This window comes from Diplotaxodon limnothrissa, linkage group LG4 (assembly GCF_057381915.1).
Source record: "Diplotaxodon limnothrissa isolate DT_005_m linkage group LG4, D_limnothrissa_male_GT1.1, whole genome shotgun sequence".
Lineage (NCBI taxonomy): Eukaryota > Metazoa > Chordata > Actinopteri > Cichliformes > Cichlidae > Diplotaxodon > Diplotaxodon limnothrissa.
The window spans coordinates 14,894,062-14,913,534 of NC_140599.1; the positions used below are offsets into that span (position 1 = coordinate 14,894,062).

At 42.6% G+C, this 19,473-nt stretch overlaps 1 protein-coding gene across 2 annotated transcripts; it reads left to right on the top strand.

The window, feature by feature from the left end:
- Positions 1 to 64: 64 nt before the first annotated feature.
- On the top strand, positions 65 to 18,972 carry LOC146633468 (ras-related protein Rab-37). Of its 2 annotated transcripts, none has more exons than XM_085352267.1 (9): positions 65 to 205; positions 4,713 to 4,823; positions 12,597 to 12,638; positions 14,277 to 14,343; positions 14,483 to 14,535; positions 14,946 to 15,011; positions 15,752 to 15,808; positions 15,890 to 15,966; positions 18,702 to 18,972. In XM_085352267.1, the coding sequence occupies exons 1-9, from the start codon at positions 65 to 67 to the stop codon at positions 18,802 to 18,804; spliced, it is 717 nt and encodes a 238-aa protein (XP_085208393.1). In that variant the 3' UTR covers positions 18,805 to 18,972. The 2 variants fall into 2 exon arrangements, with proteins under 2 accessions (XP_085208393.1, XP_085208392.1); XM_085352266.1 differs by lacking the exons at positions 65 to 205; positions 4,713 to 4,823 and adding exons at positions 8,503 to 8,634; positions 9,598 to 9,708.
- Positions 18,973 to 19,473: the final 501 nt, after the last annotated feature.

Below are 19,473 nucleotides of genomic sequence, written 5' to 3' on the forward strand. Positions count from 1 at the left end.
TCACCTCTAGGACTTCACCTGCTTTTTGGTTAGGAGCTGATAATTACTATTTAATAGAAAGTGGATGGACGACAGCTGGGATACGCACAGGATGAATGAGCGGGGGAAGATGGTTTCCTCGGACAGCGCGTACATGTCATCCACAGAGGATGGACAGACGCCCACGGCCATCACCTACCCTTATAATGAAGAACTAACACACAAGGTATTTATGTAACTATATTAAAAATGATGCGGGAAACTAACAATATAAAAAGTGAAATTACAGATTACCACAGAAAAAAATATAAAATCTTAATTTACTTTTAAATTAACTTTCAAAAGGATGTGCTTTTTTAAATAATTAACTATTCTTTCCACAGTGACTCCTGTGTCATTTTCTGGAAACATCTGTACCCAACAATAATCTAATGCCACCCAATATAACCTCCCTGTAGTACTAGGGGGTTATGGGAGTGCAGTGTGTCATGATTTATGAGTGTGAATGGATGTTGGATAAAATTAAAAAACTAAAAGCGCTGTCTAAGAACTGTAAAGAGCACATCACTTAATGTTCACCACCAATTTCGCGTTAGTCAGCAGGATAACTTCTGGACTTTGTCACAATCACAGGAGCTGCACAGTTTTAACTAAAGACAAAGCAAGTGAAATCCTGTTTATTGTCTCCGATTGTGGGCATTTCTTGCAGATAGTCTAATGGTTTAATCGCTCTGAATGCTCCGTAATTCCATTACTGGATATGTGTGAAACAAGTATTGATTATGGTAAGCCAAGAACAAGCTCCTGCTTCCTCACTAATTGAATTCATGGATGCATTTGCTGTTTTGCCGAGTTCTAGCCTGCCAGCAGCCCCAGCACATACTACATACTGATGGTTCCAATTTTGTTTGCAGGCTGCACTGAGCCAGTAAATGTTGAAGTCCTACATGAAAACGTGTGACAAGAAACTGCTTTGGCGAGAAAGTAGAAAATAAAATATGCACTGTAAAAGCAAAAACCTGCAGTCTTTTCAGCGTTTTACCAGAAGGAACGTGGGGTGATGTGCTCTCTCTTTTGGATGTTCAGTTTGAGCTCGAATTTTTATCTTATCATGGAAAGACCTCTGCAGTGTAGCAACGCTGTCACAACTAGTTTGACAAAATGTCAAATTTGGCTCCGGCAAAAGCACCAAATATGCCGAAACGTATGTGGGATTCTGCTGGCCTCTAAAGCTGTCCTGGGTCTCCTCAGTGTCAGGGTTCAGACAGGTCTCTGAAAAAGCTGTAGTTACCCCCCCACCTCCCGCTTTATAACATCCACACCACCAGTCTCCTGTGCTTTGACTTCTGTTTCATGGCTGCTCTCGTCTCCAGCGTCAGTCCTGAAAATGCTGCCAGCATGCTGACATCAAAATTTCATGTAGGTGGTATGAAATAGTAATCTGATGGTTTCCGAGGGGGCCGCACACTACATCTAACCTGGTCTGCATTGTTTCTACTTCAGGTGCTCATACCTGCTCTCTCTTTGAAAGGGATGCAAGCAAACACTTTATGTTATATCTGCTATTGCAGACTAAAAGCATCCTGCTCCGGAGTTTCCATCAAAAGGAAGCACGCTGGAGAGCGAGGGAGCCACGTAGCCTCAGATGTTCGGCTTGCATGTCACCTTGTTAGATTTTTAATGTGGGAAGCAAATTGAATGTGCAGAACATGAATATCGGTGTTTAAAGTGAGGAGTACAGAGGCTGCCTGCTGTCACGCTGCACTCTATCTGAGCTCCTTGACACTGCAGATAAGAAGCAGGCGGTGGAGTCTGGCCTGCTGGAGGAGGAGGAGGGTGAGGAGGACTTCTGTGTATGGAGAGGCGGTGGGGTGAGTAATGTCAATAAAGAAGGCAAGCATCTGCTGCCAAGGACCTCAAGGCTGGGTACTCTAGAAGCCAGGGAGACAATAACCATGGCGACAAGGCCAGTTGTTGCCAGAGCTGCGGTGGCAAGTCAGATGGCAGCTGGGGTGATGGATGACCCTCAGCAAACAGAGCCAGCGGCCGTTTCTGTGGCGCTGCGTCTTGCTTTTGTGCGTGCGTCAAATTCTCGGTCTGAAACGTGTACAAGAACATTTCACACCTGCATGACATCTTAAAGTATGTTTGTGTGAGATCTTTTCAGTTAAATTAAGCTGGCAGTAAAATAACAAATCAAGTAAAACTGCAGTATTACCACCAAAATGTTTTTGTTCCAAAGAAACGTGTCCCCTGTAGGACCCTAATGTGGTAATTTAGCTATTCTCAAAGCCAACACCCTGAAAATCCTTCCACCCAAATATTAAATCTTCACTCTAATCAAATTACAAGAGAGATTACGTTGGCTCACCTGCAGTACCTTGGAAGGCCATCAGGGGGCCCTGGCTCTCTCTTTGGGAATCACTACTGTGTTAACGAGTTGTGCTTCCCACCTGAGCTTCTGGTGAAACTGCTGCCGAAGCATATTTTTTTTAAATCAACATTATGTTGCAAAGAAATAGTAAAATTTAAAAGAGCAAACTATTACACATAATTTATGGACATCTGTGGTTTGATTTCTTTGCATGCGTGGATTGGATGGGTTGTTAAGACTGAGAATTTCATTTCAACGGCAGCTTTAGAAATAGATTTACTTAGAAAACCGCTGACGTGTTCAGTTCTTATTTTACCTGCTGTATCTTCCTGGTGAGATGATGGTAGTATTACACATCAAGGTTGTTATAGTTAACTAAAACTAAACTGAAACTAAATGGGAAACAAGATTTTATAAATAAAAACATATTTATATTACAGCTTGTGAGTCCACTGCTTTTAAAATATGTGTTTTTATTGTAATACCTGCACTGATTTTAATAAATCTTACCTCTAGTATGATTTACAATATACAACAACACCTAAAAAGACTAGAACTCACACTGAAGGTAATAAAAACTAAACTAAAACTAAAGATTTTGAACCAATGAACTAAAACAAACAATCAAAAAATAACTGAAACTAAACCGAACTAAAACTAGCAGGTCAATATGAAATAAAAGTTCAAAAATATGAAAAAATACAAAACTATGATGACTCTGCTGCCCAGAACCTTAGAATATATTTAGATTTAAAACCTCCACATGTGACATTTTTGTGGTGTTTCTATAGATCCACTGTAATCTGTAATGCATATGTAACATGATGCAGTGGGGGGGATAATTGATGTTGAGTCCTGGGTTCAAATCCAGCCTGGGGCCTTTCTGTATGCAGTTTGAATGGATGGTTGTCTGTTTGTGTAATCCCTGTGATGGACAGGTTAGCTGGGATAGACTCCAAACTCTAATTTGGAAAAGCAGAAGAAAATTAATAGATTCCACTTATTTTTAAGATATCCTAACCTGATGCTAAGAAGTTGTTTTGCTAAACTGTAACTTGCCTGAACTAAAATTAGTTGGTGACACTTTATAAAGCGGCGCATGAACACAAGAAATTTCAACGTATTTTATTTGAAATTATGATGTAATTATATTTACCTACAAATACTTAAAGTTAGATGAACTAGAATAAGGGGATAACAAGTCTGGCTTTTACACAAAAAGATATTAGTATGCTGTGAGTACATTTAAGTGCAATTTCATGGTAATTTTGCAAGAAAACCAAATTATTTCCCCATCTTACATCCTAAATATGCTGTACTTTTCAGGGCACGGGCTGTATTATGAAGTGCATTCATCTCACCTGAATATCCGTTAGGTTAATGTACGTGATCGATGTTTTATTACTCAACAGTCCTTTTATGTATACTACAAATGTGACGAAGACTGTTCTCCCTGACCAGCTTAAAGTGAAAATAAATGTGTGTGACCTATTAGAGAGCCAAAGTTAAGCCACTCCATAATATGACCTGCACCCTGAAAAGTACAGTGTAGTTACAATGTAAGATGGGGAAATACACTTTATTTTTCCACAAAATTAATATATTATTCAACACTTTACTGAAAGAATAGTTTGTTTCCTGTGAAATTTCCGTAGGTATGCAATACTTAAAGTTAATCAAATTATTTTGGCACATTGCACACTACTTAAAATGAGTTATACACAACTTAAATGTACTCACAGCATAGTCATTTCTTTATTTCATGTAAACACCTGACCTTTTACCCCTTTATTCTAGTGTAGCTACCTGTAAGTATTTGTAGGTAAATATAATTATATTGTAGTTTCAAATAAAATACACTAAAATACCATGTAATTACAGGGTAATTACACCTTTAGTCACGGGCTGTATTATAAAGTGTTACCTGTTGGTTAACACCTCTGTATCCAAAGCTCTTTACTTTGATGAGCTGTACTTAGGTTAACAGTTAGAACTGAAGTGAATCTGTGATGTCTAAGAGAAAAATGGGAGTAACAGAGAGATAGTGGCACCATAAGGGTACAGGAGCAGATGTGAGGCATCAGTCTGAGACGTGAGCACGGATCTCGCACACATAACCCGATTACATTCCCGCTTCACCGGTGCCCATTGTGCTTCCCTCTTTTTGCTGTTATTGACTCCCAGCTCCGGCTGTCACACAGCATCATGGAGCACAGAGCTCCACACTGAGCAGCCTATGAACACACGCATTGTCCTACACCGCCTGTGCCCACACAGCGCAGGGCCTCGGGCGACAAGTAGAAGCTGCAGCGCTGAAGCCTGCATGATGTTGCCTGTTTCTCTGTAAATCTGTCTGCAGACCATCCTGGTGGGGGACAGCGGAGTGGGCAAGACCTCCCTGCTGGTTCAGTTTGACCAGGGCAAGTTCATCGCAGGGTCCTTCACCTCCACCGTGGGCATCGGCTTCACGGTGAGTCCACTTTTCATGTCCACCGCTCACCCCACCCACTCTTTGTTCTGGCTCACTCATACTTCTGCCTTGCTCGCCCGTGTGTCTGTGTGTGTGTATATATGTGTATGCTTTCTCTCCCTCCTCCTCCCACCTCATTAAGCCGCTGACTTCACCCGAGTGTTGAGGGAGATGTCACCGTGATGGGCTGTTTGCACTAAAGTCGTGACATTTGCTGCGAAGCAAATCTTCTCTGTTTGGGTGCTGGGGAGTGTTTGACTCCTTCGGTATGTGTCAGTGAAGTGCGACGTGAATCAGCGGCGCTTCTCCAGTGCACCAATGTTGCATTTTATCACTGCATTCATTATAATCCTTACCACACTGCAGGGGTTAAGGATTATAGTCAATGATGCCAATGCTACAATTGAAATTACTATCAGGAGAGCACAAGCGATGGATGCTGAGGCGTGCAGGCTATTTGCTGCTGGATGTTTGTTGCAAAGATGCTTCCAACAAGACTGATTTGATGCTTTGTGACATTTTTTTTTTTTTTTTTTTTTGTGGCTGAGGGTGACAAGTGAAGGCCAAAAGAGACAAACAGGAGGCATGCATGGCTTAGTCTGGTGGATTTTTTCCCCCTTGTTGCCACACTGATGATAACTTTGGCTTTGTGTCATTGCCATTAGTGCAGCGCAAAGGAGGGGGAAAATCTGCGGGAAAGTAGAAAACTGGCTTTGGCATTGCACATTTGCATAAGTTTGCAGAAATGTATGATCTAAGGTTCAAACGCCCTGCAGAAAGATGCACTACAAAAATAAATAGATAAATAAATAAATCTCCTGGAAGCGTAAGTGTGCTGGATTAAAGTCAGGGGTGAGACAGGGTGTGCAAAAAGTGCCTTTCATTGGGTGTCTGCAGGCGACACTTTGAAAGGACCTGGCTGAGATGATCAGCAAGGTGGAAATTCAGGCAGTTGTGCTGAGCTGGCCGGAACAAATTGAGATTTAAAGCTTTTTCAGTCTCTGCGTTCAGATATTTTAGACATGTCTTCTCTTCATAAGCCGTAAAGCAGTGAACCGGGGGGGAAAACGGGCACGCAGGAACTGGTAACTGACAGTTTATCTGATACGATCTGAAATGTTAAATTGACTCATTTTCCTCAGCTGCACCTCCAACGTGCTGCTCTGACACGGCTCCGTCATGTCAGTTAGTGAGTGTTTTTTCCACGTGGAGTAATTTGTTGAGAGTGAGAGACGCGAGTTCTTTGATGAGAACTGTGCAGGTTTGATTTAAATTACTATAACTGAGCAAATAAAGCAACACGACAAAAGTGGCACGAGGTAAAAAAAAAAAAAAGAAGACTTGCACAGAGCTGTGAAAGTATTTGCCACCTACCTGATTTCTTAGCTTTTTTTGTACATTTGCCAAACTTAAATGTTTCAGATCATCAAACAAGTTTTTTTTTAATGGTGATTTAATTGGTGGAGGGGAAAAAAAAGTTATCCAAACTTACCTGGCCTTGTGTGAAAAAGTAATTGCCCTCTAAACCTAATAACTGGCTGTGCCACTCTTAGTAGCAAGAACTGCAATCAAGTGTTTGTGATAACTGACAGTGAATCTTTCACACAATAGAAGGAATTTTGGCCCAGATTTGTTTTAATTCAGCCACACTGGAGGGTTTTCAAGCACGAACAGCCTATTTAAGGTCATGACTTTGACTAGGCCAATCCAAAAGCTTAATTTTGATGTTTTTAAGACATTTTAAGACATTTAAGACATCATTGTCTTGCTCCAGAACTCAAGGGCCTTTCAGCTTCAGGGGACAAACTCATGGTCAGAAAATATCCTTCAGGATTTTCTAGTAGAGAGCAGAATTCATTGTTCCAACATTTGCAACAAGTTGTTTAACTTTGTGTTTTTTTGGTCAGCAGTGGTTTTCTCCATAGATCCCAGTCGCTTTTGTATTGTTGAATCATGAACTCTGAATTTAACTGAGGCAAATGAGGCCTGCAGTTCTTTAGATGTTGTTCTGGGTTCTTTGTGACCTGAATGAATCGCTGATGCGCTCCTGCAGTCCGTTTTTGTTGGCAAGAAATTTATGGGAAGATTCAATATAAGTTTTCCCCCTTTGTGGTTCACTGGAGTCCCAAAGCCTTAGAAATATCTTTGTAACCCTTTACAGACTGATACATGTCAGTGACTTTGTTTTTCAGCTGTTCCTTTTAGAAATCTGTTGCATCATCTAAGGAGCCTGGAAAGGAAAGTGACTGGACTTTTTGCTTTTCTTTCCAAGCTCCTTAGAGTCCTGTGACCTGGATGACTGACAAACCAGACAGACATATTGCGTTTTGAAATCTTTTAGCCTGCTTCAGTTTGTCAGACAGCTTCTGTTTCATTGATTTCTTTATCCAACATGTCTGGCAGTAATCAGGCCTGGGTGTGGCTTTCAGCTCTCCAAGAAAAAACAATGTGGTTAACCACAGTTAACTCATGATTTAACAAAGGATCACACGCAGCCACGAAGATTGGGGTCGCTTCCCCCCCCCAAAAAATGAATTAAATCTCCATTTTAAAAAGAAACTCGGAAGTAAAACAGGAAACAAATGCGGACACAGACGGCTAGGATGCCAACCACAAAACCACGACATGCCCAGCTCCATGTTTTCTCATTATGTTAATGCAAGAGGGGGAGACGCTGCTGCCGCTGACGGGGACTCATGAGCTCATATGTGTGAGCGGCAGATCGCATGTCAGTTACGTAACATAAATGATCTGTGACCGTGCCGCCTTTAGTCCCGTCTGAGCGCGGAGAGTCTCCTCTCCGAACGGCAGGTGGAGACAAACACTGTCTGCTGCTGTAGCTGGAAACTGGGAGGACAACTGGTCGATCAAGAAGGCGCAAGAATAACAAAAGACTCAAACCAGTTTAACAAGACTCGATAGAATGTCCCAGGATAACAAAAAAAGATGTTTGTAAAAATTGGGCACATATTAGGTTTTGGTGTGTGCGCAGGGATGTTGATGGTGGTGTAAATGAACAGCCAAGTATGATTTGTGGATCTTTAAACTAGTAGTCCGTCCACCTCTCACCTGTGCGTGTGCGTGTGGATGGAGTGGGGTGTGGCGGGGGGGGGGGGGGGGTGATCCTCTCGATCGAGCACCACCACCTGTGGCAGATGAGTCAGCCGTCAGCGCGTCTGACCCCCGCGGCTCCAATGTCAGCGTGAAAGACACACCATCGTCCGCGGAGCCGCCGTCGACGTCCTCGCATAGCTGCTCAGTTAATGATCTGCCCACGCCACGATGCACCGCTCTGCTCTGAACAATCACACTAATGTTTCCGCCTGCTTGTCATCACTGCCTTCTCCTTGACTGCTGGATGGCGCCGCTGCAGCTGATGTTTAAGTTTTGACCGTCTTCTTCCGCGTCTTCTCACAGTGCGCGAGTTGAGGTGTGATTTTTTTCTCCTCCTTTCTTCACTTGGGAAGGTGATCCTTTCGTGGCCACACGCAGTATGCGAGCAGAGGTGGAGGTTGGCGGACACTGGGACTGAGTTGGCGGAGATCTCGCTGGAGGCTCTTTGCGCGTCTTTCTTCCTGTTTTTTGTTTTTGTTTTGTTTTCTTGGACACCTTCGGAGATCGGAACTGTTTGGGGTTTTTAATTTTTAATTTTGGAAGGGGGGAAGGCTCTTTAGCCTGCGCTCTTTCCCTTGGCACTGCGATGTCCACGAGAAAGGCATCGTTGACGGAGAAGCAGGCAAAAAACGGCACATCAAAATATGTCTTGGAGAGATGCGCGTCTATTAACGAGTATTACGATATTGCCTTCAAGGTGTGTATTTCCGTCTTGTTGTGTCTGTGTTCGGGGGGGGGCTTGTTTTGCCTTTTTTGTGGTGCTACAGTTGGAACAGGTGTGTACATTTATTGCACTGTGACAGCTGGGTGTACCTTCAGCAGCAGCGACACGACTATTGACTTTTCACATGTGCAGCGCTCACTGGTGATCACAAGCGAGAGAGAGAAAAGAAATGCAATCTGAAGGCTCTGCCTTTTAGCAGGCCATTATTTTTTTTTACAGTTTGCATAATGACAGCATAGCAGACAAGTCATCCACCCGGTTTGGTGCTGAATAAGCCTTTCTTTGAGGAGGCTCTAAATCCTCGTCCGCCCAGATGTTTGCAGAGGGTGTACTTGTTGCTCCTCACAGCTTCTGCTGAATGAGAGCCGCCCAGGTTTTTCACACTGTTCCATCAACTCACAGAGACGGCAGCAAAACTTGCATTCAAGTGCAACTCTGTTAGCCCGTGCGCATTTGCATGGCGTGCTTTTTCTTTTATTGAAGCAGCCATGACTCGGTGTAAGCAATGCGTAATATTTTCACCTTCATGCTGCTGGATTGATTGTACAATTACGCACCCCCGTTGTTGTAATTCCAATATTGATTGGAAAGGGGTGCCTGCTGGAAAGAAAATGAAAAAAAAAAATGACGAGAGTAAAATTACAGAGTTGGCTGATCACATCTTAACCCCCCCAGTACTTGCAAAGTGTCACATCCTGGTGGCGGCTAAGTCAACACTGTAGTGTACTGTGGCTTGATACATGATATACTGCACAGCGTGGTCGTGGGTGTCAAACTGTATGATTCCAGCTGTGAAATGTTCATGCAGTGTGTTTAATGCAACGCACATCTGTCGGTTTATTTTTGTGTCAATGGGTTTTTGTTTTGTTTGTTTGTTTTGATCAGCTGTAACCTGTTGTCCCCTCTTCTTCTTCTTTGGTGGTGGGTTTGCTCTAGGTGATGTTGCTGGGAGATTCGGCCGTGGGGAAGACATGCCTCTTGGTGCGCTTCAAAGATGGGGCATTTCTGGGAGGCAACTTTATAGCCACCGTTGGAATAGACTTTAGGGTGAGATTCTGTAGAAGTCACCCAATAAACCATAATGATGCTCAATTTCTCTATGAGCCTTTCCGTGTGTGTGTGTGTGTGTGGGTGTGTGTGTGTGTGTGTCAGTATTCTTGTTAATCATATGAAGCAATAACTTACGTGTGCAAAAACAACCTAATACTATCCGCAAAGCAACAAAAACAACAGTAATCTGTCTGTTAACGAGCGACATCGACCCAATTATCACCCTGCAGTTTCTGCGAGGAACACTTCGTCATTCTGCGTTGATAGCACCAAATGTACAAAAAAATATCAGTGGAGTTCACAGACCACTTGTGCTGTTAGGCTGCGGACTGCTTCATAAATGTCTTGGCAGATGCCTGCCCACGTCCCTGTCTCCTGGAAAGATTGGCTGCAGCTCAGCTCAGTCCTGGAGGAGTCACCATGCTGACAGACGAGCTCTTATTCACACACACCTCGTGTGCGCGCACACACACACAACCCACACAGTGCTGGATTTGATGCAAACGGGCAAATGTGCTGCTCGGACCGAGTGGACAGGCTCACCCTCAGCATCCGAGTTATCCTCCAATCAGAGCAAAGCACTCTCACTAATGGCAAGTCAAGTAGGGGGTTGGATGGGTAGGTGGGTGGGGGTGGTTCGAGGAGGAAATTGTGCTGCATTAGCCAAAGTGATGTATTGTCTTCTCTGGATAGAGGTGCAGACACGAAGGAGCGTAATGGATGTCTGACAGGTACACGACGCATCAGCATCTCTCACTCTGCCTCCCCTCGCTCAGCAACAAGTGCTGCAGCCAATTCATAAAATGCATCAACACCGATCAACACTTGCATTCGTTTGTAGTGTCAGACTGAGGGCCTGGCAGAGAGTCACCTTTTGCTGTCACATTTGGGAGAAAGGTGAAAAGGTTGTCTCATACGCATGCACAGGCAGACAGGCAGTGTGTTGTTGTAGCTTGTAACATGGCCGGTCTATTTTCGGCATGCTTTCTTGTAGCAGTTACTCAGCATGCGGGCTCCTCTCACGTCATAATTTTGTGGGGGCGAGAAAATGGAAACCCATGGCAACTAATGCAGGGGTTGAACCATGTCCATTCCGCCAAAAGCAGACGATTCAGCAGGTGGCAGCTCGTTGCTGCCAGTGACAGCCTTGCACACGTCATAGAGGTTTCGTTATTTGTGTTTCTGTGCGGCGTTTGTGTTATGTTTTTCTGTCTTTTTTCTTTTTCTTTTTGACGTGCGTACTTCCGTGCTTTTGCAGGAAAGGCAGGGAGCGTTTGAGATGACCTGTCACTGATATGAAGTTTCAGACTGATTAAGGAAGTGCACTCGCGAGTCATACTTCCTTCGTGTCGTGGTGGTTTTTGCAGTACATGCTTGAAATATGCATATGACCTGGTTTCGTCCTGCAGGTCACGGTGGCATGAAAACCCCCCTCAAACTCTCCCTTTACCCCCATGATGCAACGCACTGCAGAACTCTTGTTGTTTGCTCCTCTTTTGCACCCTTCCCAAAAATCTGTTTTCAACAGATTTTCTACAGATTTCAAAAATCTGTAGTCTTTTTTTGTTGTTGTTTGTTTTAGCGAAGGTGGCCAGATCATCCAAACATCGATAGTATCGATACGAATGTTGGTACTGGTATTGGATCGATACTAGTGCAACAGGATCGATATATCCATATTTTGTTTCTAGCCTCAGTTCAGTATTAAAACCTCTGAATTTTATTTAAATAATTAATTTATATATATATATATATATATATATATATATATATATATATATATATATATATATATATATATATATATATATATATATATATAAAACAACACCCAGCACGCCCCTGCGGGCGGTTTATCCTTCAAGCTCGGGTCCTCTACCAGAGGCCTGGGAGCTTGAGGGTCCTGCGCAGTATCTTAGCTGTTCCCAGGACTGCGCTCTTCTGGACAGAGATCTCCGATGTTATTCCCGGGATCTGCTGGAGCCACTCGCCTAGCTTGGGAGTCACCGCACCTAGTGCTCCGATTACCACGGGGACCACCGTTACCTTCACCCTCCACATCCTCTCGAGCTCTTCTCTGAGCCCTTGGTATTTCTCCAGCTTCTCGTGTTCCTTCTTCCTGATATTGCTGTCATTCGGAACCGCTACATCGATCACTACGGCCGTCTTCTTCTGTTTGTCTACCACCACTATGTATATATATATATATATATATATAAACCTCCAACTTCAAGGATGCACTATATTCACAGATTTCACATAGATGAAAGTGTAAAATGTGTGTTTTGTTGTATCAATCTATTATTGTGGAAAACAAAACTCATTAGCGTTCATTAAAATGTGTTCCCAGACTGATGTCATAAATCATGACACGCTGCTCTCACCTCCTGTCTTTATGGGTTAAAAGTATCGATACTGGAACTGGTATCTGCAATAATGGCCCTGTATTTACTCGTTATTGGATCAGTACCAAAATTTGCAGCATCTTAATCACAGCACTATTTTTTTTAGCCGGGTCGCCTAAACTATTTTAGACAGATCTTTTCTTTTCTTTTTTAAAAACAGGAAATCAGAGGGCACCCCTACAGGGCGGCAGGAAATTAACGGGGGAGTCCGTTGTTCTGCTGCCAGTCCTCTTTCTCACTGTTGTGTAATTAAGTCTCTTATCCCAAAGACCTCGCTGTTGTGTGGGTGTTGCAAATTACTTTCCCTGCCAGCATTCAAATCCACTTTTAGTCGCCCTGTTTCTTTTTGTCACACGCTGAGTCCATGAGCTTTTTTGGTCCGCTGTGATGTTCGTCATTCATTTCTGTGCCATTTCCGCAGCACTCCAGTCTCTAAACATATGGTGACTTGTCTCACGCAGACTCTCCTTGTTTTCTTAGAATAAAGTGGTGGATGTCGACAACCTGAAAGTCAAGCTACAGGTGAGAGCGTTGCACCTTGTCGATGTCTGCCTGCATTTCACCTCATCGCATGACAGCTCCTCTTTCATCCCTCAAGCAGCTTTAATGGCCTCAGCTTTAGGTTCACCTCAGTTCATCCAGGGTGGGAGATGATAGAGAATCCAAAATTACCTGGAAAAGAAAAAGTGATTTCTCCATTTAAATGAAATCTGTGATTTTAACCACTGTTAAAGATATCCAGTTAAAGATATTGTGTTAGTAAAAAGGGATTTGGGGTTTTATTCCGGCAGCATGCTGTTGGCACACAGTCCCCCAAAACATGGCAGTCTATCATTATGACCTGTTCATTCAACACTGAGTGGGAGGCAACAGATTTAGACGCCTCTGCTATCTTAGCCTCTCTTCTTTTGCAAGCATTATACATTAGGGGAAAAAAATCCTGTGATTAATCCCAAAATAGACGTAATGAGTTACAGCAGAAAATCTAAAGTCTCAGAAAGGTTCAGAGACTTCAAAGGGGCTGGATGAATTGCAGCAGGTGGATAGGATGTATTCAACATTTCCTCATACCATTTATTTGACATTACAAATCATTTGTGACGTGCTTCGCTCTTTGATTTGTGTTTTGGAAACACTGGGGTTTTTAAAAAAAGCATATAGCTTAATATTATATTTTAACCTACATAGTAGCTCAGGAAGTTCAGAAGCAGCCCTACAACCTGCCAACATGCTGAATTAACAGAAACACCACATGTCTATATACAAACAACTAAATTAATTTCATTTGATATTGAACTAAATGCTGAGAAATGCCTAGAATATAGTCAAATATAGTAAAAATGCAGGATTTATTTAAGGATGTATTCAAGAAAACAGCTGCTACACTAGGCCAACTAATTTAGCAGTTTCTCTACTAGAGCCAGTAATTTTGCAAGACAATGAGCTAAATGGCCAAGCTGGTCATTTATTATAATTATATTCCCGGGCCGCTTCATTAGGTACACCTGTTCAGCTGCTCTTGTAACGCAAATATGTAATCATCCAATCACATGGCAGCAACATTTAGGCATGTAGAGTTGGTTAGGGCGACATGCTCAAATCGAGCATCAGAATGTGGAAGATAGATGCTTAAAAGTGACTTTGAACGTGGTATGTTTGTTGGTGCCAGATGGGCTGGACTGTAGTGCAGCGGCCTCCACAATCACCAGATCTCAATCCAACCGAGCACCTTTGGGATGTGGTGGAAGGGGAGACTCACATCAATGACATGCAGCCGACAAATCTGCAGCAACTGTGTGATGCTATCATGTCAACATGAATCCAAACTTCTGAGGAATATTTGCAGCACCTTCATGAATTGAGGCAGATCTGAGGGTCCAATCCGGTAATAGCAAGGTGTACCTAATGAAGTGACCAGTGAGCAAAAAGCTACAAAAATACAAAGTTTAGCTTTATCAGCAAGCTTTAACTTCTAACTTCAACTACTCAGATTCTGGATTTGAATCAAATCTTCACGCTTTACTGCGTTAGAGCTTTGTGGAGAGGTATTATCGCTCGCAGTGCGTGCTGCTGACAACAAGCTGTCTTGTATTTCGTGAGGGTGGATCAGGATGCACACCAGTGTTTGCATACCATGTATCTGTGTGCTTTGTTACCCAGATCTGGGATACAGCCGGCCAAGAGAGATTCCGCAGTGTAACGCACGCCTACTACAGAGATGCCCAAGGTAACCTTTGCATTTTTATGTATTTTACTTCCTCATGCTCTCCGTGTGGGGGAAGGTCTAGAGTAGGTAATGAAGCAAAGCAGTGTGTGTGTTCACCTATGAAAGAGTAGCCCTTTTTTAAATGTTTCCTTTCTCACAGCGTTACTCCTGCTTTATGATATCACCAGCAAGCCATCATTTGACAACATCAGGGTAAGACTTTCTCAGATTACTTTCCCCCTAGTGCTTTCGCTGCCTCTGCCTCTCATTGCTCCTCTCTGCTCTGTGTTTATTTTCACTTCCTGCTCCCAAGCCCCCTCAAGCTGAACGTTAAACTCTATTTACATGCAAAGTACTGCGGGGGCCCGTAGCGTCTTCTCTCTTTAGAATGACAAGATGTTATCATTTGCTTGGTTACACAGTTTCAATAATGAAAAGCAATAAAAACATTCAAGGACAAGAGTGACTCAGTGACGCCATGATTGATTGGAGGGTGGTAATAACGCACTGCTCAGGTGGAACAGCAGAGCGCTTGCTTCATCTGGTGGTGTTTGCTTTTTTTTTTTTTTAATTGACCAATATCCTCCTCCTCCTCTGACTGTCTATCTTTTCTACTTTTGAAGGCTTGGCTGACTGAAATACACGAGCATGCCCAGAAGGATGTGGTCATCATGTTGCTCGGCAACAAGGTGAGCATAGCTTCCGTTTAGTGTTACATAAAAGATTAGGAGCATAACAAGTCCTTTGCACAATTTTAACACGCCGTTGTCACATTTTGTCACACATGCACGAATGCAAACTCTTAATCTCTTAACATAACGTTTACAAGCGCACAAATTGATGTCCTGATCGTGTTGCTGTGTGTCTCCTCTGATTTGTGTGCTTTTAATGTGCACACCTGTGCACACAGAGACGGCCTGTTTTCAAATTTGTCGCTTTCATCCATCATCCGGTGTTATTCCATCATCATGACTATTAAGGATACATTCATCCAAAAACAGTGCCTCACTAAACTGCTGTTGCTTTGCTTCAAGCGGCCGATGCATTGAATATTTCCTGCAAAGCGCTTCTGGTGATGAAAAGAGACATTTTCCTGTCTCACTGCAACAGCAGTCATTGCTAATATATCTAAAAGCTCCCTCTGGTGGCTCAGAGAAAACTCACTCGTCTCAAGGGTCTTAGATGTCACGTAGCAGCAGCTCAGATTGTTTACTGTGAAAGCAGCGGGACTGGTGGCATCGGTCTTCTGCTGGAGGTGGAGATTCTAACATTTCACCAGTCTGAAGGAGATCTGGCTCACCAGCTGGCGGCCCGGCTGCCAGATAAGAGACAGGACGTGCCGGCTGACGAGATGTAGCGGATGGCATGGTGAATCTGTGACCCGTCACCTACACTGTGATGACTTGTTTTTCCGTTTGCTGTCTTACAGTCAGACATGGCTGCAGAGAGGGTCGTGAAGACGGAGGACGGGGAGAAGCTGGCCAAGGTAATGCGTGACATTTTCAAGTGGTTATGTTCTCCACAGCAGAGGAGAGTCTTTACTCTTCTAATGTTTTTTCCATCTCAGGAATATGGAGTACCATTCATGGAGACCAGTGCCAAGACCGGAGTCAATGTGGACCTGGCTTTTCAAGCTATAGGAAAGTAAGTTTTAAACCTCCTGTAATCAATACCTATGTGTACACAATGGATGAGATTACATTATGTAATGGAAATTAGTTGACCGAAGCGAAGAACCCACTTCGGTGTAGGTCAGCTGATAATTTTTGGTTTTATAGAATGTGGCTTTGAAGATTTAGTTGGCTGTCAGCATGCACATAGCATCATCTTACCAGGTAAAGCACCAATATGTCTGCCTAATGTGATAACAGGCAGTTTTGTTGCCATGGTAGCATAGTAGGGTAATTATGTTATTCTTTTTTAAATTTTTCGGGCTATCCTCAAGTCTTAAAAGGAGCAAATAATGCAGGTTTAAGAGATGTATGATCGAATGCTAATGTTAATATTATAATTGTGTTTTATTTTCCCCCACTATGCGTAAAAAAGCCTAAACTCCACCTAATTTCCAGTTAAAAGAAAAATATAATCTGACTAAAATAATCACTGATCACTAACCCTAACCCAAGAAGAAAATAATGCAAAGCCAACAAATAAATTAAATGGGTGATGGGGAGTTTTGGACATACCAAGTCAGAGTTCTGTTGCAGTTATGAGCATGAGATGCATGTTTTGAATACTTTTGGTCTGCTGCTCTTTGTCTTTTTTGGAACAGGGTGTTTGCAATATGGGAAAAAGAAATCCCACAACATTTAATTTTTTAAACAATATGCTGCCGTTGTGGGGTGAGTTTAACCATAACCTCATCCAGTAGCTTTGGGATAAACTGGATCATAGACTACAGTGGTATTTGTGGCTGAATTTGAATCCTTTCAGCCAGTTTATAAACTCTAATGGGATCGATTCCCAGAAGAGTCTATGCTCATGTAATAGCTTATTAATGTCCATAGTTTTAGAATAACATCTTTAATGGCCACATATGGGTAGGATATCTGAGCATCAATACACTTTTAGCCTTCTAGTGTATTTAGTGTTGTATTCTGATCTCAGAATGGACTAAAGGTTTATTTAAAAAACGACCTTGTACTCAGTCTAAAAAGTAAACTAAAAAGACACTGCACAGAATATACATATCAGCAAAAAAGGTAGATCTAGTTATTGTAAAGTTTTTACTTTTGTAGCTATAATTTATCAGTCATACATTTTATTTCTGGGTCTCATAGCTGTTTCATTCATTTTGCCATGTGGGGAGTCTGTAGATAACACTTTTGATTACCTAAATAAAAAAATGAGTCATTTTTTAGCTTATTTAATGGAACAAAGAGAATGTTGTATTCATAAATATACACTGATTAATGTGTAACGTCTGTCAGGGTGTCCAAAGCCGACACTGTTAGATCCACTTCGAAGACTGTTTCGCTAACAGCAGCTAACAGAAACGCCTACAGACAGAAAAGTTCAGGATATCCTCAAAAACTCACCTCAGTTTTGCTGTCATCAGACAGCAGTGAGCTTTAGTGACTCACTCGCTTGCATCAGACCCCTTTCACAAAGTTTTACAGCTACCAGAGTAAATGCACGTGGACACCCAGCATATTGACACCTGAGGTAAACACACTCACTACAGATAAACACCAGCCAGAGGTGTTTGTCCCACAGGGGCCACCGTAGCTAGGAATATGCACTTAATTGGAAGGGGTAAGAAAACAGACTTCAATTGACTGCAATCTGGAACTTACTGAAATCTAGTGGTGAGATTTTACACACCATACCTTTAAATTTTGCAACTATACCCCTTCTTGTGTGCCTCTGCACCACTTCCACCACTTGCCTGGAAGTAGCCTATTTGTCAATTTCACCACCGACCTCAAACTTGCAAAAACTAAGAAAAGAGAAGAAAACAAAGAAAACAGGCCCAGATTTGATGTTGAGGATCATTAGTGGCCATGAAAGCTGGACGACCAATGCTGGCCTTGCAAACACAATCAACATTTGGCTTACTTCTCTTTTCTGAATAAAAAATGAAGTCGCAGGGTAAATCATCGCTGATGACATCTCGTATGTTAGACTTCAAAAGCTATTCTCCTTTTAAAGACAGAACCCTTTGCAGTACGAACTGAATATAAATTGCACTAAATTCTGCATGTTTTTGTGCTCGGTCCACAAAGGTAACAAACTAATGAATTCTCTTCAGCTCGGGTCATGCTTGTGGAATAATGAACGGTGAGATTTCACATGAGGGTTGTTATCCGCTCCATGCATACGCCTGACCTCTGTTGTTTACTCTGATGTTCTCCTCTCGGTTATGTGGTTGTTGTTTTTTTCTTCTCTGTCTCAGACTTTAAATTGATGCAATCAAGCCTTCCTCTTCAACTACTGCAAACCACTGGTTTTTGTTTAGTTTGTTGTTTGCTCCTGTTGTCTATAATTATTATTAGTATGAGACTTTTTGCATGTCAGGCTTCCTCTGGACTCTAAATAATAAGTGTGTGATTGCTGTATTTTAATGAGTTACTGACTGGAAGCAAATCTACAAAAGGTTCACATGAAGTCTGCAATGACGGCTTATAACGTGTGCTTCCAGACCTGCAAATGAAACTAATGCCGGTGATTTGTAATGCTGATGTGATGGCAGTCTTAAGTGGATGTCAGATTAAATGATAGCACGCCTGAGGCATTCTGATAAAATCTCAGAACACGGAGATCCTGATACGTTTCTCTTCGTTTCTCATATTCTTTATTTGCTCAGCCTGTCTGTGCTCTATCCCACACATCCGCCACCTCTGCATCTAACTTCCTGCATCTCTCTCTTTCTCTATCAGGGAGCTGAAGCACAGAGCGACGCAGCAGCCAAATGAGCCCAAGTTCCAGATACACGACTACATCGAGTCTCAGAAGCACAAGACTGGCTGTTGTGGCCCGTAGCTGATGCTGATAATCTGGCAGCGAGAGACACATACAGATAAAGAAATGTGGAGGGAGGGAAAGTTTAAAAAAAAAGAAAAGAAAAAAAAAGGCTGGTCTCTCTTATGAAAGCCAATCCCTGCACCAAAACCTGAGAAGCAGACGTCCTCGTCTTCGCTCCACCGAGCTTTCGGCTGAATGAAAGTGAATCTGGATTGGTTGCCATCCCCTATTTGAAATGTGAATTTCTACCTTTTATGTCACGTGTAGAGATATTTGTGGGTTTTTTTGTGGTGACAGTTGTATCAAAGCTACCAGTCAGAAGTTGCGGACTGAAACGCTATATCCATCTGCAGGGATGGGACGAATGAACAGGTTAAACAACCGCTGGTGCCGGCGATTGCCAGCGTGGATATAGCATTTCATTGCTGCACAACTCTGAGCTTGTTTAATCCCAGTTATATCAGGCTGTGAACAGAATCCTTTTTTGGCCTTACAGTCTTTTAAATCTTTAAGTGAGTCTGAGTCTCACGATGAGATTGTAGCTAAAATGATCCCATCTGTTCACATCTGTACTGCTGTTAGATAGAATAAAGCCAACGTTTGGAGGGCGTTTACCCACTCTGTGTCTGTCTGTACATTCAATTCAGGGCCAGTGACACGCCATCCCGAGTACTGTATGTGTAACTA

What these genes read in the sequence shown, in the direction of transcription:
- LOC146633468 (XM_085352267.1), top strand. Translation starts at nt 65, where the DNA reads ATGGACGACAGCTGGGATACGCACAGGATGAATGAGCGGGGGAAGATG. An exon ending in ATGAAGAACTAACACACAAG is followed by an intron (nt 206 to 4,712) that starts GTATTTATGTAA and finishes ATCTGTCTGCAG; the next exon opens with ACCATCCTGGTGGGGGACAG. An exon ending in TCATGTTGCTCGGCAACAAG is followed by an intron (nt 15,012 to 15,751) that starts GTGAGCATAGCT and finishes GCTGTCTTACAG; the next exon opens with TCAGACATGGCTGCAGAGAG.